This window comes from Catharus ustulatus, chromosome 3 (assembly GCF_009819885.2).
Source record: "Catharus ustulatus isolate bCatUst1 chromosome 3, bCatUst1.pri.v2, whole genome shotgun sequence".
Taxonomy (NCBI): Eukaryota; Metazoa; Chordata; class Aves; order Passeriformes; family Turdidae; genus Catharus; species Catharus ustulatus.
In genome coordinates, this window is record NC_046223.1 from 41,136,728 (window position 1) to 41,164,092 (window position 27,365).

At 41.0% G+C, this 27,365-nt stretch overlaps 1 protein-coding gene across 2 annotated transcripts in view; it reads right to left on the bottom strand.

Moving 5' to 3' along the window:
• The window catches only part of PDE10A (phosphodiesterase 10A), a 352,930-nt gene extending 329,036 nt beyond the window's left edge, over nucleotides 1-23,894 (bottom strand). Inside the window, exon 1 of one of the 2 annotated variants that reach the window (XM_033055156.2) lies at nucleotides 23,332-23,894. Coding sequence is in view for 1 of the 2 variants with exons in the window: in XM_033055154.2 (XP_032911045.1) it covers nucleotides 22,229-22,319 (91 nt within the window). In the remaining variant the exon portion in view is untranslated. Of the gene's footprint in view, nucleotides 1-22,228; nucleotides 22,575-23,331 lie in introns of those variants that run through there. The other variant, XM_033055154.2, reaches the window with a different exon arrangement.
• Between the last annotated feature and the right edge of the window lie 3,471 nt (nucleotides 23,895-27,365).

Here is a 27,365-nt window from a genome sequence, read left to right on the forward strand (position 1 = left end):
TGTTCATTGACAAGAAAAGTTACAGATGTTTAAGAGAAGTAAGTAGAAACCACTGAAGTTGCAGGCAATTTTTTGGAAACTATTTTGCTAGCAAACATTGTTTTTCTTCCTGGAAGCTAGAAGGAAAGAAAAAAAGGAGGTAGATAAAAAAGAAAAATAGAGTCTCTTTTCAGCCCTCCATATCAACAGAAATACTCTGTTTTCTTCTCTCTGACAAACAGAAATATAATTAAAAGTACTAAATAAATTTTAAAAGCCACTTTAACAACAATTAATTTCTACAGAACTGTATTGGTTACATGTCTAATAAAATCAGCATAACTTTTTCCTAAGGGAAATGGTATTTTTCCAACATACACTAATTAAGTTCCATTTTCCATGTTCCACAGATTCTCCCAAAGCAAACTTCCCTGTTGTTTCCTCAATACCTAGCATCCATTTGTTTGGTACATTGCACAGGGGACAGGAAGTTCCCTGGCTGCCAAAAATGACCCAAAATGAGAGCATTACCACAGAAAGCTGTGGTTGAAGGCAACTGGAAAAACAGACAGAGCAAGTAATTTCTACTACATATGCTTTGTTTGGCAGCAGAAACAAAGGTAGGTGTGCCAAGATGAAAGCAAGCACTTTCCAAAAAGACAATTCTGGTTTTGCCACACAGCTGACAAAGTCTATGAAACTATCTCACAGGTCTTCCAACCAGGCCTGTCTGCAAGGAATTCACTCAACACAACCCTGAGCAAGACAAGAGGGAAGTGGAAGGACAGAGAGACAACTGAGATATTTCCTCCTAAGAAGCGGTCCTGAGCCAAGCACCACCTCTCAAAGCAGCCTATTTGGTGGTTTAGAAACCAGCCCCTCTTTGTAACTACTTCCCTGTCACAGTGGAACAAGTTAAAAGATACGAGTGCTCACGCCCTGTTGTCACTTGGCCATCACTAAGAAACAGAATGTTCTAAGCATCTTCAGAGAATATGAATCAAAACTTAACAAAACTGTTAACGTGTATTACATTCAAAAACACTGATTAAGGAAAAAAGTCAATCCTATAGAGGTCTTTGCCAAAACCACCAAATCCAAGATGTTACATTTCACTGCTGTTTCAGAATCACTATTGAAACGTCTAGCATTTCAGCTATGCAAATGTGAAGACTTTGTTATTTTACAATTAACAGAGACCAATTCATACATGCTTATTCTGAGAACTACTCCCAAAGCATTCTTTTAGTTAATTGTAAGATAGGAAATTACTCTGTGAACAAAAATATTTCAGATTCTGCGTTTTATGTTAGGGCATTAAAATTTCTATATTGACACATACCCAATACCATCAGATCTTATTTTTCTTTTGAACTGAGAACTAAGAAATATTGAACCCTATGTGAGAATGTGCATAAGATTCCTGGTTTTAAAAGAAGCTTGCCCATGCTTTTTCTATAACAAGGTCAGATCAAAAACTACAAGGGCAAGCTCTTAGAATTTTGAATGAGTTTAGGTCTTTACAAATATCTTCCAGCATGTTCAGGCAGTCAGCTTTAATCACACATTCTGGGGAAATACTTTTTCCTGTATAGTTTCTAGCAATTTGGGCTGACAACTCTCATGCTTTATTATATTTTATCTTACCCTGAAATGCCATCCTATTTTGCATGACTGAATTTTTGAAATTTCAGATTGATTCACTGTAACTACTGTAAATCATGTATCAAGTCATTCTATGAGAAGTCTCAATCTCCACCCTCCACATAGGAAAAAGAAAAAACAGCCATAATTATGAAAACAGAAGAGGAAAAGAGAAGTATATAAGAAACTGCCATTTGTCTGGCTTGGCTACCCAAAACTTTTTCCAACCTAATTCCACAGATCAGTAGAAAAAGAAACAGTTTAGTGCTTCCTTATAACTTGTAAGGTCTACACGTTGGCGAGATCCTGATACCTGCTTTCATGTGGGGACAAGTTTGTGATATAACTTGAAATCAAAGTCATCACTCATTTAATTCAGCAAATTTACTAGTTAGTCGTGATTGTGACAAAAAAAAATGGCTCCATTTGAAAGTGAAAAGCACTTTTTTAATCAAGCTTTGGAACATAAGAGTGACAGAGAACCTCATTCATCAGACATATGAAAAATAGGTAACACTATTGAGCAACAGCTAAGTAAACACAACCACCATTTATCAAAAACACACAAATACCAGTCTCAATCTAGGAAGGCATTTCAGAATGAAAAAATAGTACTTAGAGTTGACAGGACTTCAATTTTTAAAATGCTTTTTAAAAATAATTTATGGGTAAAGGAGAAAAAAAAAGCTTCCAGATTTTCAATATTGGGGTCAAAACCAGTCTAACTGCATATTGACATTTGCAACCACAGTGTGTAAGCACTGCTGACATATACATAAGGAAACACTGAAAGCATCTGGAAGGCACAGACTCAAGAGAGTAACATGGAAACACAGAGTCATTCAGTAAAAGCTGTGGCAATTTTCAGACCAAGTCTCTACTCTTCCACTCAAAATTTGCAAATTCAGATCTACACCAGAACAATAGCATATCTTCAGGTACGTGAAAAGGGACAGTGTTGCAACAGAGAATCTCAGGATAAGTGAGAAAAAACCTTTAGATGTCTGATCCTAAAGGTTTACTCTCAAAAACTTGGAGAATAGGAACTTGCACACTTACTAAAGGGGGAAGGGAGACAAGACAGACACCTACAGAGCACCAGTCTTCTGATAGAAACATTATAAACATTACTCAAATGAGGTATCAATTAATTCTCAGGCCACATATCATTAATCACAGCACAGTAACTAGACACAGTCAGAGAGATTGCAAGCAAGAGGCCAAAAATAATGCAAAGGTACAAAACAACTTACAAAGAACAGGGGAAATAAAGGGAAAGTTGACTGAAAACCAGCTTATTCTCTCTCAGCTTTGTCTGACTTTCCAATAGTATGGATGCATGCAAAATAATTTAGCAATTAAGGGTCAAAGTTAACTTCATGCCAAAGGAATAAAATGAGAACAGTTCTTTTTACTCCTCTCATGTCCTGAGGTTTACAGTGTATGACAATCATACACTACAAATTCAAATGGATGTATGGAAACATCATGGTACCAGGTTCACATCATTCTGCTCCAGAGTAAAAATTGATCCTCTGCTGACAGACATCAGGAGCTGCTCCTCTAACTCTCTTTTTCCACGTCAGAACTGCTTGCCTGTTCTTTGGGAGGATCCAAGACCACCTGAGACAGCACAGTTGCACTTGCTGTCCAGCATCAACTCTTCTGTCTCTGAACAGTCAAGGTCTTTCCTCCTATCTCCCAACTGTGACATAATTTTCCCAGTTCCTGCTGGAGCTGTTTTTCCTGTTCCAAGCAGCATTCCAGAACACTCATGAGGCACATGGTAATTATGGACCCCTCCAGGTGACTCCTCCATCGAACCCAACTCCTACCTGGCAGTTGCCCACTGAATGGTTTTCCCTGCTTTGCAGGGTAAAGTTGACTGGGGAGCAGTATGACTGTAGCAGAACACATTCTCCTAATATGTCAGAGTATCTAATACATTAAAAAAAGAATAGTTTAACTTCATGCTCAACACCTCTCTCTCTGGCTGTTCTTGGCACGCTATTTTTACATATATTAGAATAAAAAAGTTTACAATGTGTTCAGTAAGCTGAGAGCCAAAGTGAGGCCATCCTTAAAATATGTTCAGTTTCCTAATCTCAACAAACTGCTCCTACACTAGTGTCTGCAACTAGACTCTTAGGACTAGGATGGAATTTCAATTTTTCATAGATTTATTGTTTCTTGCAGTGAACTTGTTATAAACAAGAAAATTCATCAAAGGCTGCCCTACAATAAGAAAAAATTTAAAAAATAAAAATAAAAACCAAAAGCAAACAAAAAAATCCCAAACCAAACCCACAGGAAAAGAAAAACCAACAAGCCAGAACAATTTCTGAAGGATTGCTTGTGCTATACCTAGAAAAATCTAGGGACTTGCATAGAAGGTTTCCCAGAATGAATTTAATGCTTTGACCATGAATGAGGAAAAAGAACATAGCAGGTCTGAGAAGGGTGATGAAACACACAAGAAAGACTATAAGAAAATAGAATAACATCAAACTGGCTTTGTTAAGGCTTACTGCACAGCTGCAAAACAGTCAAACTTTTTGTACAATCTGACCATCCTGCACAATCATTTTTAAGCCATAGCACTACTGGTCAAATCTTGATTTATATTTATTTGCTAAGTAATTTAATTAAATTATATACTTCATCAACAACAGCAAATAATAACACATATATATATGTATATATAGCGAGATTTTATAACATGACTGGAAAATTCTGGATAGAACCATAATCTGACAGATTGCTGGCAATTCCAGATCCTTGTTCAATGTGCCCAATAAATGCACATGTATGACTGCTTTCTTATTGTAAAAATTAAAAGAAAATCTTAAAAAATAAGGCAAAAAAAAAAAAAAAGCAAGAGTAAAAGAGTTCAGGAAGTGCATTTCAATGTGATTACAATATTTTTTGGTAAATTAAGCCACAGCCTTTGGCCACAATGTGACCCAAAGCATGTTGTAATGGTCCACAAATTAAGCGCCTTCTATATGTTATGACTTAGGTATGTACTGCAAAACTTGGCTTCATCGTACTTTAAAAGATAGGAAGAGAAATCGGAACGCTTTATTAAAAATAATGATGTTTCAAGAACTTGTAATATTTGCAGAAAAGAACATTTCAGCAATGAAATGCATCTTTGGAGCATTTCTGTTTTTACAGTGAGGCAAGTTACATCAGCTTTAAAAAAAAAAATATCACAACAAAACCAGCCTACACAAATATGTTCAGGTCCTCTCTTACTATAACATCAACTTGAGAATATCCCTTGTGTACATCTGTACACCACTAGGCAAGTTCTCTCACACACACTTCCTCTGACACAAACACTCCTGCCTTTGCATGCTTGCACACAAACACTGCACTCACATGTCGAGCTTCTCGCACGTAATCAATCCTCCAAGCTCTGGCGCTCTCTCACACAAACACAGACGTGCTTCATACCTTCTCCTGCATTGGAAAACCATGTGAACCATCTGTCACTATTTAATCTCCCAACCCAAGCTAAGCAAATACGTCCCATCTCAACCCCAGACACCCCAGTCAGCCTTTCTAGCAATACACTCTTCACAAATAAGCCATTGTTTTTGCTGCTGCCTACCTAACATGAATTTGTTTTCCACTCCATCTCTTCTCCTTTTGCTGCCCTGTGTCCCACAGAAGGCTCTATTTTGCTGCTCCTTACAGCAGTCAGGCCTCAAGCAGTCCAGGGTTGGATATTGCATTGTATTTTTTGGGGAAAACCCCTCAAAACAGAGTCTCAGGACAGAAGGGCCTAAAAGAAACCTGAAAGCTTTGGTATGTGAAAGACGGGCTGGACAAAACACAGAAGAAAGAAGAAAGACCTCATTGTTTTAGGAATCTCAGAAGTGCTGCTGAAGGCAGCATGCTGGATTTGTAAGGAGCAGCATCAAAAGCAAGGCTTAAGTACTTCCAACATTTCAGGGAATGTAACAGTACCCCCCATAACCAGTGCAGAAGGTTGCTAATGCTCCCAAAGGTGTTTATTAAACTCTATTAAATACTCCTACCAATTAAATGTCTCTTTAAACCACTGTTCCTTCTTTCCACAAATGAAAAGAGAAGTTCACATCTCTCTTTTGTACCAAAGGGACCCCTCAGGACCTCTGAGGGTGATACTGCCACACTGGAGCTGATACCAGTCCTGAAGAATTGGAGCAAATTCCTTTCTGGAGACAGAGCCAAAACAAAATCCTCAGCATCTCCAGTGCTGAAAAGTCTCCAAATCGAGGATAAACCACAGAGTTTCTGGTGCACATAGCGTGGACCAAGCCCACATCCACTCCTAAGAAAGGAACCAAAACATAGTTGACATAGCAACATGTTGCTTTCTTCTAAAGATGATTAAGTTAGCATGCACTTTAAGAAAGACTTTTATAGATCCAGATTCCAGCTTTACCAAAATATTCACTTTATCAGGGGGAAGGCGGGGGAAGTAGTGACTGCATACTTTTCAAAAAATAAATTGTTGCACGATTTCTGTTTATACACCACTTGGGGTAATATCACCTACTAGGGCTGTGACTTACAGCAAAGACTTTCAGAAAGGGGGAACCTTCCCTCTTTTAGGAAATGGAGCCACAATTGAGAAATCTCTGCAGGCAACTAATTTTTTTATTAACAAGTGAAAGAAAAGTGTCCCACTGGAGAAACTAACATTTAAAAGTCTAGGAACCATACACTTTCAGCAGAACTAGTCAGCAGACTTTAGATGTTACTGCAAAACAGGGAGAGCTTGAGCAAACAAAACCCTCAAGTGTAAGAGAGCTCTTCATATCAGCCCTTTCCGAAAGCAAATTCCCTAAAACTGCCTGTCTTCAGTACCTATAGCAAGCGATACAGGCAGTAGCATGAGCAGACTTCAGGATAGAGAAACCTGTCTTCTCCCATGACCAACTGACCTCAGTGAAATGAGTTTCAATTTTTTCATGAATTTTTTTCTTGAAGTCAAGCTTCTTTCACATTTCACACTACACACCTCTCACCTAATTGTAACTAGTGCCTGTGCCCTAGGAGAAACTAAATCAGGACAAAAAACTTGTGCAAGTTACAAGGATTCTTGAAATTATTAATGAAAAAAAAATCATATGAAGACTGCTAGTAGTAAATGAAAAAAGTTCCATGATATTCTACTTAGGTTCTCTTTATTCAGCTATTGTAATAACCATTACTTTTGAATTGTGTGTAAGCCTTAAAGGAAAGAGATCCTTGATTACCAGCAAATGAAAGATGGTTGGGCAGTGGCTAACCGCCATATGTTGTCTTACTCCTTCATTCCTAAAAATGACTCCAAACCTTCTAGTGACAAATTGTTTATGTTTCCAACCATAAAGGTCAGAATGGAACTATTTCAATGGAGCAGATTGCTATAGGTGGAGAGCTTATTTGTAAAGGTGCCTTAGAAATTGTGGTCTTTGACCTCAACCTAAATAATTAATGACAAGTAGACTGTATAACTGGCAAAAATAAGGAAAAAATCTTTGCTTTTTACAAAGGCAGCAGAAACTTTGCTCCTTTGCTCTCAGCTTTTTTTTTTTTTTTGCTGAACACCATGGAAGATTGTCTTCCTACCTAGGACTTGGATGTTCAGTGAGCCTGCCAGGAAAACACCAGGTAACATTTCTCAGGATGTCTTTGGTCTCTTCTTAGAATATAAGAAAGACCTAAATAACCTAAGTGGAAAAGCATGTGGTCTCCTCTTTTCCAGTGGTGTCCTGCCATGAACCACTGATAGAACCTACTTCTTTGATCCCTACACACACGTCAAAACAAAGGGAACAAAGTCAATACAGGCGCTTTTCTTAAAGCAGTCACTGCTCAAGGCTTTGACTGGTGATAGTCCTCCTCCAGTATACCCTAGTGCTGGAAGATAGTTCCAGTAAACGCAACATGAAGCATGTCTCAAATTCTATTTAAAACCAAACAATCCTGCCTTTTCCTCTCCCTTCACTTTCACCTCAAGGCAATCCAAAGGATTTTCCAAGGGGAAGGGTCTGTTTATATTAACTGTCTGTTGCTTAGAAAAGAAGCAGGAGAAGCCAGTAACCCTGAAATAAAGCATCTGTTTAAGCTACCGTAAGATTAATGGCCCATTTTGGAGGCAAAAAAACCCCTCTCCAGATAAGGGAAATAAAACTTTGGAAAACTCCAAAGCCAGATTGTCAAACAGTAACTGACTCTCAGACTAATGTACAGGTAGAACTGTTAAAGCAGAGAACATGGCTGCTCACAACTCCTACTGAAGAAAGAAACCCACTCACAAGAATATGGATAATTCACCTCCTGCAGTGAAAGAACACTCACAACATGTGTAACATGTCTCAAATGTGAAATTTTCATGAAAAGACAACAGAAAAACATGGGGGGTTATTACACACTATATTCAAAGGGAAGTATTTTTTTCGATAGTTGTTGCTTAGAGTCTCATGCCAGATTCAAGTTAATCTCCTTAAACATCACATCAAGAATATTCATAGTAGGCCCCTGAGCAGCTCAAGCAAGGTTGAGAACAATAAATTAATGTTCATCTCAAACTTCATTTCCCAAGAAACATCATTTGTTGCTCTAGATCACTTAAGCAGAGTTGAATTGTTTTGGCCAATGCAATATTTCTAACTTCAACAATTTTCCCTGTGTAAGGATGTGGCTTAATTCAATGAACTGTATTCTGTACCATGTCAGTAAGGATGAGGTGAATAGCAGAAATAAGATTATATTCCTACCTATGCTAAAATTCAAATTATTACACTTAATAACTTAGATTTAGAAAAGAAAGCTAAATATCAATATAATATCTAAAATGGCCAAACTTATATCACGTGTAGAAGTTACCACCTTCAAGAGTTAAAAAAAAAAAAAAAATAAAAAATTAAAATCTACAGATTCCAGCAACCAGAAGTATCCCTTCTGGTAGATAGAGACAGTATGGCCTGTAGTTCGCCAATACTACCCCAACAGTCAAGCTGAGGAATTCTGGGGTAAGAAAAAAGAACACAGTCAAAAGTAGTTTTTCGACAGAGAGATTTCAGACTTGACAAGCATAGAAAATTTTTTAAATTATTATTAAAAATATCTATATCTTACTCCAGTCTTGTAACCATTTCCCACATACTTTCAGTACACCTTCAACTTGCACTAAGTATCATCTGCTCCACCTGGATGATTCAGGTTTGGTTTTTTTTTTTTTTGAGACTTCGTGTTTCTCATCCTCTGCTATCCGACAAACTCCTAAGTGATTTCAAAATAAAAAGTCAAAATGAAAAAAAAAACAATATAATAAAATTCAGTCTACAGAATGAGATGGAGTTGACCCTAAAACTCATCTCTTTCCTTCTTCATTCCCTGATTCCTTATCAAGCCCCAGATTTCCATGCTCTACAAAGAAAGGTAGATTTAGAAAGAGGAGGAGGAAGGAGATGAGTTTTTGTCAAGTTGAAAAAGCAGAAGAAATCAAAATTAACGAAGATGTGTGCAAGTACAATTACGTGTAGTCAGTGCAAAGAGATATTTGGCTATTCAGCATCACCCTGTGTCTTTGTGCTATTTAGTGATTAACAAACCACAAGAGAGAATATCTGCTTTTTCCAATTTCACTGAGCTGATGAAAGAGACGAAGACATTCATAACTTCTGACCTCAGCTGAAGGGTTAGTCATAATAACGTAAGGTCCATCATATCTGCCTATAATTTAAATAAAAGTAAGTGGAATCCTCTGAGACATAACTCAACACTTAAGCAACAAAAAGCTAGTTACAAGAAAAACACAACAAACCGCAAAAACACCACCAACAAAAAACACAATCCCCCTCCCCCTCAAACCTAACCTGATATTAATAATCTTCAGGCATTTCATTGCAAGTATTAAAAACAGGACTTCAGAAAAAAACTTTTAAAGTTTTACAAATTCCATGCTCCAGACATACTCCATCTCCTGGTACCACACCTGTACAGTTCAACAGCCCAATACAGTAACAGCACCATCATGGCATCTCCTTTTATGCACTTATTTAATGTCTCTGATTTTCTAACAAAATGAGAAAGTGTAAGAGAACTAAAAGTTACTGAAAATCTGAGCTGTGCAAGCAGTTTCCAGTGATTACCTGACATGATTTTTCCGCCAGCTGATATCCAAGTAGTTAAAGAATGTATAAAGTCCAGCCCAGCTCAATAATTTCAAAATTAGCTTTCTGTACCATGCAATATTCCAGATAAATCTGGAGGATGGAAGAAAATGGTTAAGGAAATTCATTAGTTTACATATTATTGTAGGACTTATTCAAATTTTGTAAATTAAACATGAACAACTGGAGAGGAGGAAAGCCCAGACCATGTTCCATAAGAGAATTTGGAGGATCATTTTAGACATAAAACCCAAAAAAGTAATAATACAACATGGAAAAACAGAAATATAGTGGAGGAAGCTATAAAACAAAGTCACAGTTGATTGGATTTTTTCCTGGATTCCTACTCTCAATAAATCTGCATTAAAAGCATTATTTTCTTTTTTATTGCAAGGAAGAAAACTCAACTTATGTTTCAAGAGCCATGCTGAAAACTCCTCCACATTTTATTTAGCACCACATCCAGAAGCAAAGAGCTCCACTGGCCAAACATAACTCTATAGTAAACTTGTACTACTATGGTCTTACTGGTGTCCTCCTCAGTAACACTTACCCAAGCCCATCATCTTTTCTAAATTATTTTGCATGGAATGTACAAAAATTTTTTAAATTCTTGTAACTTTATTATTAACAAACATTACCACCTCAAAAAAAAGAAAACCACTCAAGAAAAAAAACAACACAACATTCACAAAACCAAACCATTCTTCCTGATGACAGAGTGAGTTTTGTTTCCCTTAGACTATATTTAGTGGGCAGCAGAAAATAAACAAAAACCCAACCATCCTAAAACAATACTCTCTGATGGTAAACAAAAGATGTCTCTAAATACCCCCAGGAAGATGTTTCAACAAGTGAATGACCTCCTCTTTTTAGGATGTAGTACAATAACTTGTCACAGTAGACTAAAACACTAAGAACATTTGGTTATTTTAAAATAAATTTAGTTTCAAACAGAAAGGTAGATCAAACAAGAATTTGTGTATGTCTAATATAATTACTTTTTAAAATACTGACTTTTCATTTTATTAAAAGGAGATAGGATATTAAACTCAGTGAAGAGTCACCTTCAAATAGTAACATAGTGCAAAGACCCATCTTCCCCTACAGAAAGAACCATGAGCTATTTCACATCTTAATTTGTATAAACTAACTGGTGTCATTCAAGCTGAGTTATGACAAGTTTGCAAAGACTTGCAGTGCCTGTAGGTAATTGGAAACACAGCTCATTGCTTTGGAGCTCACAAAATGCCACGTGAGACGCTACGTGGTTTGCCATGACTATGAACACAACACAAGGCGAGAGTTTTTGGCTTGCAGGTATCCATGCAAAACACTCTGGCCAAATCCTGCTTGAGGCTGGCTTTCGGTACTTTCCTCTCCATCCTGCCATTTGAACAGCCACAGGGTTACAGAGCACAGATGCAGCTGAACTTTCACAGAGATGGGCATTTCTGAGGAACAGGGAAACTGCATGAGAAAAATTTGAATAAAGGGGAAGAGAACAGCAAGTAGGCCAGGCTTCCTATTCTCTTTGCAGACCTACCAGAAAACACACTGTCCCATTGGCTTCTGTTGATCTCGTGCTTGTCTTCACACAACGTGATAGTACTTCTGTGAGTTCAAAACAAGCACTTCAGACAAAACTGGTTTGATGAAGTATTAAGAGATGAGTAAATAGAGGAAGGTAAAGAAAGAAGAGCACAATGACTTCAAACTCACAATAAAAACAAACCCAAAACCCATAAAATTAGCAATTTTAAAAATACAGCCATGTATGTGTGTGCCAGATTTATTAGATTGCAGCCTCTCTGGAGCAGGGACCATGCAAGACAAGGTGTTTATTCAGTGCTCAAGTACAAGTTTGCCATCAGCTGAGGCTGCCTTTGGACATGACCTCATTGTAAAAACATTACCCTCAATCACAGTGGTCCTTGAAAACTGCCTCCTGGCTAGTTGATTGTTATTACAGATTTCACAGTAGCTATTAGGTATATTTGCATCTGCGTCTTTAAAATCATGAGTGAAGAGAAAGAGATACCTGGGGAGTTGCGGGGGGGAGAAATAAAAAAGCGTGTCTGAACAGATGATCTTTACAGTTCCCTCCTCCTGCTGCTTGAAGCTTCCCACTCAGCTTCTGCTCCTATTTGTTCATCTTTCTCTGGCAAGAACTACTCTTAACTGTGTTAATTTTCTTTTTTGTGGGTTAATGTTGGGTAACGTGCTTGCAATTGCCCACAACTAATAGATTTCCAGTGATTGACTTTACTGCGCTCCTGGCAGTAAGTAGAGCATATTTCTTGAACTAAGGTCATTTTAAGGGATTCCAGAAAGTACCTTCAGACATTTCATGTCTCCATTTAAACAGCTACTTTCTTGGTTCCATGCACGATTTTGAGCAGGAGGATAGAATCTTCAAAGAGAGGTCACTGTCCTCTAGAATATTAACTTAGAATAATTTCAAGAGTTTGAACAAAGCATGAAGCATGACCTTTTTTTCATTTATTTATTTAAGGCTAAACTTGGCAGATGTGAGAATATCCAACTGTAGTTAGACAGCCATGATCTCAGCCTCTGGCTGTGCAAAGACATCTTAAATCTGTAGGTTCTGTGCAGATCCAAGGGATTTTTGCCAGAAAAGTTTCCTGAATAAAAATTAAATATTCCTTCATGTTAAGCTTTACAATTTTCTTTTTCTTCCTATCCTAGCCTATTATAATCCCAAATTAAAAATATATCACACTTTGGGATTAGCACTGCTTATACTGCAGTTTCCCAGCCAAAAATGACTGCTATAATTCTTTAATGATTTAAAAAAAGGTGAAGTATCACATATCATCTGCCTTTAAAAACCAGAGAGGCACAGCCTTTTCCTAATTGCTGTCCAGTTACCTGGGAGTGAGAAGGGAGCAAGACATAGTCCTGCCAAGGAAAATCTTGGGAACACCCAATGCCTGGGTTGCAGTCGCAGAAGGAATGGCGATTGTCAAAAGCATTCTGTGAGAATGTGGCAGTGGCATACTAAAAGTCACTGACATCATTAGCTTCTGAGGCCTAGATAAAGGATTATTTAGATGCTTTGGCCCTTCAAAACCCAAAAAAAAAAGTTTTACACAGCATATATATATATATATATATATATATATATATATGCATAGCTACATTGGTCTCTTCCCAGTGTTAATCTACGTATTCCTTCAATTTAGCAGCTTCACATCTTCATGAATATCTTTTCCAAAGCTACATGTGCAGCATTAGCAGAGGTGTACATGTAGGTTTCTTTGCAAGTACTAGCTGCCACCAGCCAGGACTATGGCTTTGTATTTCATGGAGGAAAGAGAAAATGATGATGGCCTGTAGCATTTTAACTATCTCTGCAGAATAACTGCAGTGAGTCTCCTTCCCCTAGATGTGGCAAAGGAAGGTGTGTGTATAGGTCACAGTTATCTTCCTGTGTAGTTTTGAATCTGCAGGGTTGTGTGCTGACTCTGTCAGTGTGCCAGCTATAGGCCCTTTATCTGGTCAGGTTCTTGTGTCTCCTGTGCGCCTTCAACTCCTTGCCTAAACCTCAGCATGTGGCTCTTGCATAGGCATTGAAATCCCAAGTACTTTCAAATGCTAAGGTAAGCATATACAGTCTGAAAATAACAGGCTCTGCAAGTCAAAGGACAAGTAATATAATAATAACCAACATTCAAATACATCCTTCTGAAGAGAAGTATCTGGATGTTAAGAATGAACTTTTTCAGGTACCATGACCAGAACCTAATGAAATCACATGATCCACCTCAAAAACCCTACATGGGCCACAGCACCATCTCCTGCAATCAAAAGTTTCATTGCAAGAAAATGTATTGCAAGAAAATTCTTCAACTACTGTGAAGAAAAAACAAACAAACAAAAAAAAAATCCACCAACATCTCCAAAATACTGTAGGCAAGGGCCTGGAGTCAGCGAATGCAAAAACTGGCCTGCACAACATTTCTTGTGTTTCCAAGAAATTAATGGGGTTTTTAAGAAATAAAAGGAGATCAACAAAGAGGAGAGAACTCTCTAGAGCTCACTCCACACAACTGAGGACACTCTTCATGCCCTGCAGGCATGTTAAGCTGTTAGTTATCACTTCCCAGACAAGACTGCCCACAATGCAACTCTGGGAACTTGGTTTAGTTTGGCCCTCGAAAGAGACAGAAAGTGCTCATGCAGTCTTATATAGATGGCACAAAAGAGCTTAAAAGCAGTAGGAAGACCACTGTTTCAGTCATTTCTATATAGCCTCCAGGAGTGAACGCTCCTAGTCCCACTTATGGCAAGGTTCACACAAGGTTGAAGCCCACCTATAAGTCATTAGCTTTTCTTCCCCAAAGACAGCTGTAGAACTTGCATTGGTTAAACTCTGTTTGTTAAAACAGAGACCTACCATCTGAACATACTCATCTGCAATCTTTAGTTCCAAAACATAACATTAGAAAGTGATTAACAACATACAGAGCAGATCTGCAAAGCCTGAATAATAATTATAGCATAAGCCTATCTTGGTTGTATCTATACTGAAGGAAATATAACAGAAAAAATGCAGGTGAATAAACAGTAAAAGAGAGAAATAAATCAGTCTTGGCATGGGCAAAGCCTAGAAAGCCAACCTGATTGCATACAGAAGAGTCAAATTTGTTACTCTAACCTAAAAACTACACAAAACTAAAACAAAGGAATAATCATGACTATGAAAAAAAAGCTATTTGTGAAGATAGTGTTTTTCTGATATTCAGCCTGTGCTCATGCAGAGTTTGCCTTCTTCATCTGTCTTGACATCCTCGCTCTATCATTTTTCAACTTTCATCTCTAAACTCAAGTAGATCTTCCCTTAAAGGTTGCATGTCTCTTACTGCCTTCTGAGGATTTTTTCCTCTTTCATTTTTTGTAACTAGTACTTCATGGTGCTATCATGTATGACTCCTCCACCTCTGGTCCTATTATACTGGTTTTAACTTTCCAGTATTTTATCTGGGCCCAACATATACTGAAAAACAATGTAAGAATCAGTCCATTACCAACTGCCCCTCAGCTCTGATACAGTACTCAAGTAAAACACAGTTTGGATGGCTTTAATACAGCTTGACACCTGAAATACAGCTGCTCATTCCACCTGTGATCAGACATACTAGGAATGGACTTAGGAGCACAAGCTCAATTGCCCAATGTGTGGGCATGCCTTAAATGTCAACATAATTACCCATCACACTGTGACTGAAGTGATAAACACACAAAGCAACTGTATTCTAGCCCATCACACCCAGACAGCATTTCTCTTCTCCTCCTCCAGCATAAAGCCACAACTGTTGCCCATTGAGTTGCCAAGCTTTCTACATCATCATTAGTAACTTAAAAACAGGATTATGCCCAAACAGTACAGAAATTTTAGGGCCACAGGCTGAAAACACTCAGTGACTTCATTAATGAACAAGTTCTTCATTAGAGATTAGAGTCTCTATTCTTGTGCATTAACAACACAATACCTTTAAAAAATAGATAAATAAATCTGCATTTTCATGTCACTTGCCTTTTGCATCTCTCCTCCCTTCCCTCATAGAAGCACTCGACCCAGATATGCTCAGAAACCAATTGAATGTGGTATCATCAATACAACTCATCCTCCTGTCAACACAGAGTGATCAGGTGAATGTGGGCACTCTACTGGGGACCAGGATTCTCCCTCACACATTTCATGGTAAGGGCAGATATGCACATTCCTTTGCTGACCAGGAACAGGAAAGCAGGTTCATTTATTTATTTAATATTTATTCAATATTTATTTATTTGCAGAAGGAGGAAAATGGCTTTGAAAAACCAAACAGTAACCTAGCAAGGCATTCCTAGTAAAAACAGGAGATTCACACACATTTTCATTCTACCAGAAGTTAAAGGAAACATGCAAAGCTTTTAAATTTTTCTGTTTAACTTCCTTTATAATCCTATCACCTTTATGCTGCCCTCCCTATTTAGCTTTTTCTTCAAGTGTGAGGAAGCATCCCAAGTCAAGGGTCTTCCTCCTCTGTCAGCCAGAGTTCTCCATTTCCCAGGCAGCACCTGACCAGTCAGGGGAGCACCTGAGGCCAACTGAGGACCAGGTTCTCTAAAGACTAGTCCTAGTCCTCTCTGGAAGGCCACTCAGGCTCACTGTGCAGTCAGGAGGATGTCTTCATTGAAGGTCATTTTCAGAGCTGCTTTTTCCCCATTGCCTCCCAAGCAGAGGGAGAGTAACCACCAGGTATGAACTCAGACAACTGCACAACTCTGTTCCATTTAACAGCAGTTGCTGCATTGAGTTAACGCTTCCTAGTACACTGGAGTATCACCATCTGCAGGCTGGGGCCAGCCAGGATGGACATCTTTCCCTCACAAGATGGAAATGAGGCTACAGCACCACAATCATGAGAACTACTCTGCAATTTTATAGAGCCCAAAGCTGAGTCTCGAACAGTTATCACAAAGCTTCAAGATATGTTTGTCCTTGAAATGCTGGCTATTTAACCAAGGCATCATTTTTAACAGCTGCTCAGGAGATTTCTTCGCTGTTTTGTTTTTTTTTTTGCTGAAATTACGATTCCTGTCTCACTGGGTGTTTTTATAGCATTACCATTCATGCTACATGACCAGCATAGCTGAAATATCTAAGTGCCCACAAATAATTAAAAAGTCATCTCCACTTTTAAAATGCTTGGATAAATTTATTTATAGGGCAAGTTGGCAATTCCCCCAAAGTCATACCTTCCAACCAAAGCAACTATGTCAGGTACTTAAAATATCACCCCTTTCCCTATGGTTCTGCCTCTCACGTCAGCTGGGATAGCTTTTTTCCCCTAGAATGCAGATAGTGACCTCAAGACTTGCTAGCAGCAGCTAAAGAGCAAGCTGTACTAGGCAGTACTGCACTGCTGGGCAGAAAAGTCCCCTCCTACTTGGAAACACCAACTCAGCTTAATGCTCAAGCATTGGCCTTTGTATTTTACTTCAAACAAGGCTCATAAACTCATACCCAGGCACACACTAGCACAGCTCTCTAAAACAAGTGGGAAAAGAAACGTTCCTCAACAGTCTTTACGATACAGTGGATGGAAAGGCATGTCAGCAGCAATGCCTGAGGAAGGCATTTTTTCCAGAGAGCACTTTCAAAACTGTTCCAACAACAGCACAGATACTTGCCCCGATCTCTCTTTCCAAACATTTTGAACTCTCCTTAGATTTACATTTTTCTACCATTCTTAGTTTGCAACTTCACATAAATTGAAGTTGATAGAATGGTCATTTTTTCAGCATATTAAATCTGATCCTCTGAAAAGGTTAGACCCCATAGGCTGTTCACAGCATCTGGAGGGCAGATACTTGACTGTCTCAGAAGAAAGAGATTTTTTAAAAATTAAACACAGGAAATTATCGGTAACCATTGAGCTAATCAGCTTTGGAAAGCATGGTTCCTTTTTCATTAACAAAACCCTTAATAAGCTGTTGATGAAATTTTTTTGTCCTTTTTTTTTTTTTTTCTGGTGACACGAACTTCTTCCTGTGAATGAAGTCAAAAGGATCCGTTCTTTCTGTATTATTACAGCATCGGCACAAAAACCAAGCTGTACAGTAATTCCTTTCCCATGCCCTCACAAACACATAAGCGTCTGTCGCTAAACACCTTAACTCTGATTAGCCAGATCTTCAAGAGTATGATCCAGAGAGGGCTTGTTTGTTTCAGGGATCAGAAGCTAAGTGGAAAGAAAAGAATGGTCAGGACACAGAGGATGGAGAAAAGCAACTATGTGAGAAACTGAAGCCACAACAAGTGAAGAACTGCCAAGGGAAGAACTGCTTTGCTTTTCTACCTGCATCAGAGAAACATGAATATCAGCTACAGTGTTCAGAACTCTAAGGAATCACAATATTCATTTGCTTAATAAAGTAACAAATGGAATAAATACTCTAGTGAATTGTATTGAGAAGACAGTATTTGGAAAACTGTAATTCAGAAGTTGGGTGCAATTCTGATTTTCATTGCATCAATGTAAGCCTTCAATAACAGGACAGAATTTGGTTTCCTGTGCCTGACGATCCCAAATTAACATTTAATAATAATCAGAACTTAATACCAAATTTCAAGACAAATGTGAATGCTAAGCAGTCACACAAATCAAGTGTTAGAGAGAATAGTTCAGTATTAACTACTCCCCCTAGTAATCACTGGGGAAGGATCCCTTGCATAGAAGTGACCCTCAAGAGGGCTTTGATTAGTAATAACTAAGACCATCGAAATCTTGAAAATATTTCCTTATGCACATTATTAACTTCTACGTAAATGGTAAGTACCACTGAAATTAAAAAAAAAAAGTAATCACATCCTAAAAGTTACTTGTGGGCAGACAGGAGTTCAACTTTGTCTCTGGAAGAGTTTTGCAACAATTCTCTCTTTAGAGACCAGTTTTGTAAAGCACAGAAAACTCTCAACTATAACTCTCATTTGTGACAATGGAGCCCATTTGAACAACTGGACCACAGGGGAAGCTGAAGAAATGCATTTATTTATCTTCATACAAAATGCAAATTGAGAAAGAGCAGCCCAATAAGAAATTACAGATGACTCCTTCCTTGAATCCATCATGCTCAAAAAAAATCCCTGCAAGAAAATTTCCAAAATACTGTATTGCACTGTATCCAGAAACCACTGGAAAACTGTGAGCAGTATTACTGTATAATTTTGGCACAGATCATATTGCATTTGGTCCTGACAACTGTCCATATTCTATTTGTTTGTTTTTAAACCAACACCCTCCATTTTCACATCTTCTACACTAGCTTTCAACACATTCATCGGAAAAAAAAAAGTAATTCACAGAAAGAGGACCCTTCTTCAGTTTTTTTGTGCTGCAATTTTGAGCAAAATGGTTATTACCTAAAGGGAACTCCTCTCCTTCAAATTCAGCTGAAAAACATCTTTGTCATTTGACTTGCACTGAAGCCTGAAAGATCTGGTCAAAAGTTAGCAGTCATTTGCTGAAATACAGCTGTCTACATCCATGCTAGATGTTTGGACTACTTTTATATTCAACTGGCAGAAGCAGCACTCCTCAGATCTGATTCTGCTGACTAAATGTAGACTTCCACTTCAGGAAGAGATTAATTGATCTCTAGAAATGTTCTGCTTCCTGACTATAAGGGGAGTGCAGAGAGATGAGTTTCAACACACAAATCCCACCATCTCCATGCTGGGTATCACACTGAACAGCCATAACTGGTTTCTCCACTAGGGCCTTACCAGCTTTGCTGGAATTTCTGACACTTTAACTGGTACAAATAAACCAGTGTAGTTACCCTAAGCTTCATGCACAATCAAGGTAAAGAAAGGAGTGCCTCTGAGAAGCAATTCAGCTCAGGTAAGAACCTGAATTCTCCCCAAAAGATGCCACTGTGTCTCCAGAGATTATGGGAAAGAGCCTCATGAGCCTACCCCTTAATAAGGTGAAGCAGTGAAGTGCCTTGAACCAGATAGACAGGTGTAGGCTGTTGCTGCTGAGAACGTGGGAGATACAGAGCTGCCTCATCCCTTATCTCCTCTCCACACCAACGAGGCTGAAACATCGGCATCAGACCCCACAATAAAAGGCAAGGTTACAGTATGGATTACAGAGTCCTTCATATAATACTTTGAAGGAGAATAAAAACAAAGCCACACCAAGGAAGTTTGAAAAATCTGTATTGTGGCCTACATAGTGTCTATCCTCCCACAGCTTCGCCAAGTGAGGATAAACAAGAGCTGAATGAAACTCTGCAAGCGCACACTTGTGTTGGCCAAATATCCAGCACAGTCTGGAGCAGCTAAGAATTAGTCCGCACTCTCTGAGTATTTAAAAACAGAAGTGCAAACCCTCGAAAGGGTCTGAGACTCCTCTGTTAGCAACACCTGCTCTCAGCTGACCAGTTACCATAGAAGAATAAGATGGCAGACCTGGATCCAGGCTCTTTCATTCACACTTCTGTCACTGAAAGAAGTCACCTCGTTAGCTGAGGACAGCCGGGCTTCCGCGTTCAGCTTCTGCAGGAATACAGGATTTGGCAGCCTCCAGAAATCTGAGCTCTCTGTTTTTCTTCCCTTTGGTTTACTAATGCCCATTTTGCCTTCTCTGCCTCCCAGCTCCAAATGCACACACATTTTAGTGCTAAACCCCAGGTGTTACATGGTTTCTCCATACTTCCAGGCAAACACCACACACCTGCCCTCTAAACTTAGCAAGTATGCCTTCTCCACAGAGGTAGTAAACCTGCTGCAAGAGCACAATACTTCATAGTAAGATACTTAGGCTTAATAAAAAAAAACCTTCCCATCTCATGCCTTAAGAAAGTCTCACACCCACCATCTTACACAAAAATACATTTGCTACAAGACTGTGATACATTGTACACTCTTAATGGTTTCTACAGTTACATAGGCACAGACAATGTAATTAACAAGCAACATTCCTTCTTGTAAAACAGGAGGAAGAAAATAAACAGAAGTTCACAAAAATATGTTTAAGCTTAGAAATAAAACTACTTTTTTTTTTTTTTTTTTTTTTTTACCTGATTTCATTATTTACTATGTGAGAAAAGACAAGACCCTGAATTATCTGGGTGCAAAACACAAGCTTTCAATCTAATTTGCAAAATACATCATGTCCCCTTATGAGGAAAATTATACCTTATTTACTCCCTTTAGATACACATCAATACTTTATCAAGTATTTTTTCACTTTCCATTTTATTTGTTTTGTGCATACTGAAATTAAGAAAAAGCACAATCCTGTGTTATAGTTACATTATGTTTCCTGTTTCTTGTTACATAACCAGAAGTGTTACAGAAAATATTGTTGTGGAGTTTAAAAAAAATAAAAAAGGCACTTAAAAAAACCTCTAACCAGACAAGCACCACTGCATCACAGTAACGTGTAAGGTGCTTCTACACCCACTACTGGCATACATTTAAATTAAAATCATATGTAATCTATACCAAACTTTCTGAGTACTGAATCTCTGCTGAATGCCCTTTCTGCATTTAACCTCCTCCATTGCTGACAAAGAGGTAACATTTTCCAGGTTAGTAACAGCAAAATTCCACATTGAAAAAACACTGAATGCTGTCATGCATATAAAGTCATTGTCAGGGTCTGAAAATATCCCTCCCATGGCAAGATTAGTCTTAAACAGAGAAATGGCAAGGCAACATGAGCATGTTATTTTCTTGTGGGAGAGCCAAGCAATTAAAAACCAACAACCACACAAACCCCAAAACATATCTTTTGAGAGAAATGGTGAATTTCAGTGCTCCTTTCTAATGAAACCAGAAGAACACACCAACTACTGTGCCAGAAATATTTCCTTGCAAAAACAGACACATCCATGGTGGTAAGGGAATTTCATGGTGTGGGTGATTTGTGACGTTAGGATCTTTCACATCATTTACAAAAAGGTCCACAGACTCCATGCTGGAAAACACACTCATGCCATCCCTCTGTGCTCAGTGTACACCTGCCCAGGCAAAACCACCATGTTTCTGAATTCGAGTATGCACAGAGACATACTCACACCGTCATCTGAACCACCACACACCCACCATCTCCCACCAGAGCCACTCGCAGCAGCCTGAAACACTACTCTGAATCCAACTGGAATTTTCCTCTCCTCTCTGCATTACAGCCACAAGCCCAAAGCACTGTAGTTCAGCTTGGTTCATCTGGGCCCACTTTGTTAAAATAAACACAAAACAAGGGAACCCACCGGGCTGGCTGAACAACAAGAAATTCGGCTGCAGAACTCCCTCACACTTATGCGCACAGCTGATTTTACACCACGCGCCTGCTACGTTCATATTATTTTGTCAAAAAGTACGGAGCAGATTTCACCACAAATACTTGGAGCTCGAAAATTGCAGCAAAACCAACTTTAGCTGGGTGCAAAGGGCACTACAAGAGCGGCGTTTGAAGCGCCAAGGTGACGCCAGTGAAATCGCACCAGGGCCAGGGGCTGGCTAGAGAACACCGGCCCCACGCAAAGCCACAAGGTGTGCATGAGGTGCCTATAGCTCATCCGCTGCCCCGGCCAAGAGCGCACCGCAAACAGATTTACACGAGCTACAAATCAATGAGGCACCGTGGCTGTGCCCATGCCAGTGACAACCTGCAGTGGGGAAGGGAGCCTGGGCTGCTTGGCACACCTGCCGTTCCCCTCGGCCACCCTCCCACACGCCCTGCCCGCACCCCTTCCCCCTCACAAGGTGGGCTGGCTGCGGCGGGGGCAGCCCCGCAGCCCGGCGCTGGGAGCAGCCCGGCCTAAGCCACCCCAGGGTGGGTGGGCTGCAGGAGGCCGGCCGGGCCCGCTCGTCCCCGCCGGGGGCTGCCGGCCGCCCGGCCACCTGCAGGCCTCCGCCGCCCTACCTTGCTCCTCGCCGGCCCCAAAGCAGGCTCTGGGGTCCTCGGGGGGGAGCGGGGCTCCGCCGCCCTCCAGGGCTTTGCGTTTCTTCGACATCTGGTCGGTGTTTGGGAGTTGAGTTTCTCCTCTCTCTCTCTCCGGGGAGATGAGTGTATGTAGAGAGAGAGGGAGAGTGTGAGGGAGAGAGACACAGGGAGGGAGAGAGAGAGATTGAAAGAAATCGCTGCTTAAAGAGAGGGGAAGAGACTTTGGAGTGGCTGGAGAGCAAGTAGGAGGCAGGGACTAAGTGGAGAAATCCTACAAATCACAATCCCATCAATTCAGCCCCACGTCTAAAGGGGCTGGTAAGGTCTCCCCCTTCCTCGCTCATTCATCTGAGTGTGTGAGTGAAAATTAAAGATAGAGGTAATAGTCCTCTGCTGCTTTTCCAAATGTTAGCAGGTGGTGCTTTTTTTCCTTTTTATGGGGGGGTGGGGGGCGGGGAGGAAGGAGGGAGCTGATTGATATTATTTTCCTCTGCTGGGATTCCTTCTGGTTAAAAAAAAAAAAAAAAAAAAAAAAGAAAGAGGGGGGAAAGTAAAAGCTGAATGGATTGGGGGGGGGGGGGCAGGGGGGTTGAGTTGGAAGTGGGGGTGGTGGTGTGTGGAGAGCGGGGGGAACGAGAGGATTAAAAAGAAAACCAGGAGCAGAGGAGGAGGGATGAGAAGAGCCTGCAGGTGCAGGGAGGCAAAATTCCCTGCAGGGGTCATGTGCTCTGGGAGCCGGAGATCCTCGGCTCCCCGGAGGCTGCCGGTGGGCAGGGGCGCGGCGCGGCTCGGCGGGGGCTGCGGCCACCGCGCCCGACACCTGCGGGAGCGCAGCGGGGCTGGCAGCAGGCACCGGCAACTCGCACCTTGCAAACTCCGCCGCGGAGTCAGTACCCCCGCAGCCGCTCCTTCTCGCTCCCTTTGTAACCCTTTCGGCTCTGGGAACAAGATGTGCCCCTCCCCTGGGGAGTCCCGTCCCCCGCCGCCCCCGACCTGCCCCCTTTACAGGCGGATTTCAAAGCTTGCTAGAGGGTAATTGTTAGCGGGGGTGGGGGGGAGGAGGGGGCGAGGACACAACTTACCCTCCAAACTATGCACAAGCTCGTCTCTGCTTTCCCCTTCAGATCAACTTTACAGAGCAGATTCTCAGTCAGTCCGGGAGGCAAACAGGCAGGGGAGGAGAGGGGAAATTGTTTAGGAAAAGCTGCTGCCAAGTGGGTGAAGTTCAGGGCACAATCCTGGCTCTTCCACGCTCCAGCAGCCCAGCATCTTCCCGGGGTCTGGAGAACAAGGTGTTCAACAAGTCTTCCTTGTTACCCGAAATTGATTGATGATGGCTTTCCCGCCGGGCTGTATTTAACAAAACGATGCAGAGAGCTACTCTGACGAGCAGGAAATTTTAGAGGAGCTTGCAATATAGCTGCGGCTTTAATTTATCTGTCTCTCTCTATACATACGTACTTACACACATACACATGCACACCTGTGTACGTGTGTATGTATTTATAAATAAAAATATATAACTCTCTCAGTACAACGTTGGGTCCACAGGATCTTAGAAAAGCTTGCCTGTCGGCTGCTTGGAAGTTAAAGAGTTTTTCTTAAGCAAAAGGGGCTGATGCTTGGACACATCTCACGTCCAACAGGAGGCAATGACGTCTGTAGCTTCATTGCTATAACAGCACCAAGGCTGCAATTGCCATTCACTGAAATGATAAGGGGCGCTCAGACGTAAGCAGTCTGGACCTCTAGCAAGAGACTGAAGCGAAGATGATTTTTCCCCTCCCAAAACAAATAATAACGCTAAAAAACACCTAAGGAAAGAGACGGGGAAAGAGGGAAAGGAATCTAGGTCTTGCAGTCACACGCTTCTGCAACATGATCCTCTAGCACCAACAACATTTAATTTTTGCAGCTGACTAGACTTTGGAAAATTTCAATATATTATGATTATTCTGGCGGGGGGAGGGGAGGGATTTTTTTTCCCCCCTTAATTATTTCTGTCTCTCTTCAAGCAGGCATTGATGAAAGCAGGATAAAAGTGCCCTCCCCCCACCCATCTTTCCAAATATATTTCGGCTCGGGTACATGCTGAAGTGTTTATAGCTAGATCTTCTTAAGTAGCAATTTCTTGCTATATAGGGTGCAAAGATTATTTTTTATATTTTTTTACGTGGCCCTGGAAGGCACTTGGAAAGACATGAGAATGCAAAACACCGATGGGAAGCAGGGGGCTCCTTGTGGCGCGGGGTGACCCTGTGGCAGCGCCGCGGCTCGGACCGCGTGTGGGGAGCGCTGCCGAGCCGCGGCGGGGGCGGGCGGGCGCGGGGGCGGCCGCACCTCGGGGCTGCCAAGCCCCGCGGGGGCGGGGGCGCTTCCCCCGCCGCCAGCCGCTGCCCTGCGAATGACGGCGCGGGTGCCGCCGCAGCTCCCGAGGCCGCGGGCACCGCACCGCGCCCGGCCCCGCCGCGGGGGAGGCAGCGCCGCGCCCGCCCACGCGTGTCCGCGCTGCGCCGCAGCCGGGCGGGGACAGCAGCGGGCAGCCCCGGCCCCGCGCCGTGCCCCCGCAGGAGAAGGGCGGGGGTGACGCGGGCGGTGCCGGGGGAGCGCGGTCCAGCTGCGTGCCTTTCCCGTACCGAGCCGTGCGGGGGCTGCGGCGCCCGCTGGCTGAGGCAGGCATCCCCACTCAGCTGGTGATACCGGGGGCGTTTTGTGAGGAGGTCCCCGAGTGCTGCAGTCGGCTCTCTGCGTCCCCAGCCCCATGCTTGGTGTCCAGATTTTTCCTCCTGCGTCCTCTCGGGAGCAGGACAGGGCTTGTTTGGCCTCCAGCTGAGTCCAAAGTAAGTGGCTACTTGCTCAAATCATTGAGCCATCCTTTGCTGGAGCAAGTGTAGATACTGGTGATGGAAGTGGGATTGCTGCAAGCCCAAATCAAGGCTGCTGAAAGCACCCACAAGGTAGCGGGTACTTTCTCCTGTCTAAGTTTATTTTGGTGAGAAGCAAAAGGAAGCAAACCAGAGCACCAAGCAGGGAGAGCAGGTATAAAGACTCGTGCTACCATGGATGTTAAATTTGGTGCCTGTGGTGGCCCTTGAAATATCTGTTATGAAAACTGCCCACGCAAAGCTTTGGTGAGACTGACTGCATAGTAAAAGAGGAGACTTTCACATCATTAGCAGGAGATGCTTTCTTACATAGTCTAGTTTAGCAAGGTCTTTGTGAATGATTTGTGGAGATTTTGGTGACCGAGTAGCGGTATTCCTTCAGCGAGACACTAAAAAAATTTACAGAGACCAGAATTGTACGTATTTGTCAAGCTTTAGGGGAAATCCTATGCTATCTTCTATTTAATTTTAAGTACTACATTGCTAAACGGTTCTTTTTTTCCACCCATTCAACACACAGAATACACAAACTATCTACCATAGAATAAGACATATTATTCTGCATCTGTGCTTTAGGAGGTTACCATAAAGATCTGCTTTTACACAAAAGTTTCCACTAACTTGTTCACCCTGGTGACAGATCATGTTTTTGCTACAGTATCATGGAAATCAGGGATGGAAATACAGAATAAATCATCTCCTGTGGGGAGGATTTGGAGTGAACAAGATAAATCTACCAACAATAATCTCTGAGTTGCATCCAGCAAAACTAAGTCTAGCTAATCCCTTTGGGATTTTATTCCATCCCCTCTATTAGATGTTGCCAAAGAAAAGCTTTCCATTCAGTCACTTCTAGCACTTTTTAAAACAATTTCTTAGCACTACATACAAGATGAGGACCATTGCCTTTTCCACAGTTAAAAACCTTTGACATAGAGAATCATTAAATTTGGAAAAGATCTCCAAGATCACAAAGTCCAGCCTTTGACCAAATACCACCATGCTCAATAAAACCATGTTGCAAAGTGCCATATGTACAAGAGTAAAGAAGGAGGAAGAAGTAAAGGAAATGCAGTACCAGTTTCCATGTTCTATAGCAAGGCAGGTTTTCTACACTCACAGTCTAGAAGAGATTGTGCATTTCAAGTTGTTTTGGGACGGTCTTAGAGGGAAACAAAAAAAAAAGGGGGGAGAAGATGGCATGGTGCTGGTTGACTGGCAAGGCCTGGAATAGAAAAGCAAAGACTTCTGTGGTGGGGGTGGTACCACTTTGAAATAATTTACCAGTGTTTGGGGTTTCTTGGTGTAATACCATTACTTACCTTTTTTTATTCTTTTTTTTTTTTTTCTTGTGTTAATATATAAGAATTTCAGTAGTAATCATTCTTATCTCCAGAAGAATGCTCCCTTCCTTCCCTTCCTGGCACTGTGATTACCTATCACACAGGGGTAGGCCTCGAGGAAAAATGCTTAATCATGTACATGAGAGCTCTGATATTAGTTAATTTTAATGCCCTGAGAAACAACTAATTTTTATGCTGTAACTCAATATTTTCTATGCTACCCATTTCCAGTGGCTGCAGTAACTTCATTTGGATAATATTACATGAACTGTTTCTTATGGTGGGCTTACATAACCAATCTGAAGTAAGTGGCATTCAGCTGATAATGCCCAAAGTCTTCACTAGAAGAGAAGTTGGTCCTGATCTAAAACCTTTGAAGGCAAATAGGAATCTTTACATCACATTTGGTCATCCCTCCCTTTGAGTTTTCGGATTTCAGCTATAGGACCTGGAATTAAGTCACACAGTTGTACAGAGAAAGACTATAAGTGTTTTCAGGTATATTGATTTAGACTTGGTTGTTTGCCTCACGTGAGTCAATAATTGAAATCATCAGGCAAAAGGTCATCAATAAATATAGCTCAGTTGGCAAACACTCCACTTTTTGCTTTATTTTTTAAAGCATTGCTAGCCTAGCCTGTCAGTCATGTTCACAAAGGACCATTCATGGTGGTTTTCAGTGACTAGTCAATCTGAACGCAGCGTATTTTAAACATACACGCAATTAAAACTTTAGAAGACATAGGAATAGCAATTGGTCAAGAAAAACACATCTCAGTACAATACACAATGTATAGACTCAGAAAATAACCAAAGCCAGTGGTCATAAAGAACAAGGGAGATCTCATATTGCAAGTTTGCTTTTTCTTACTTTTCTTCTCACATAGC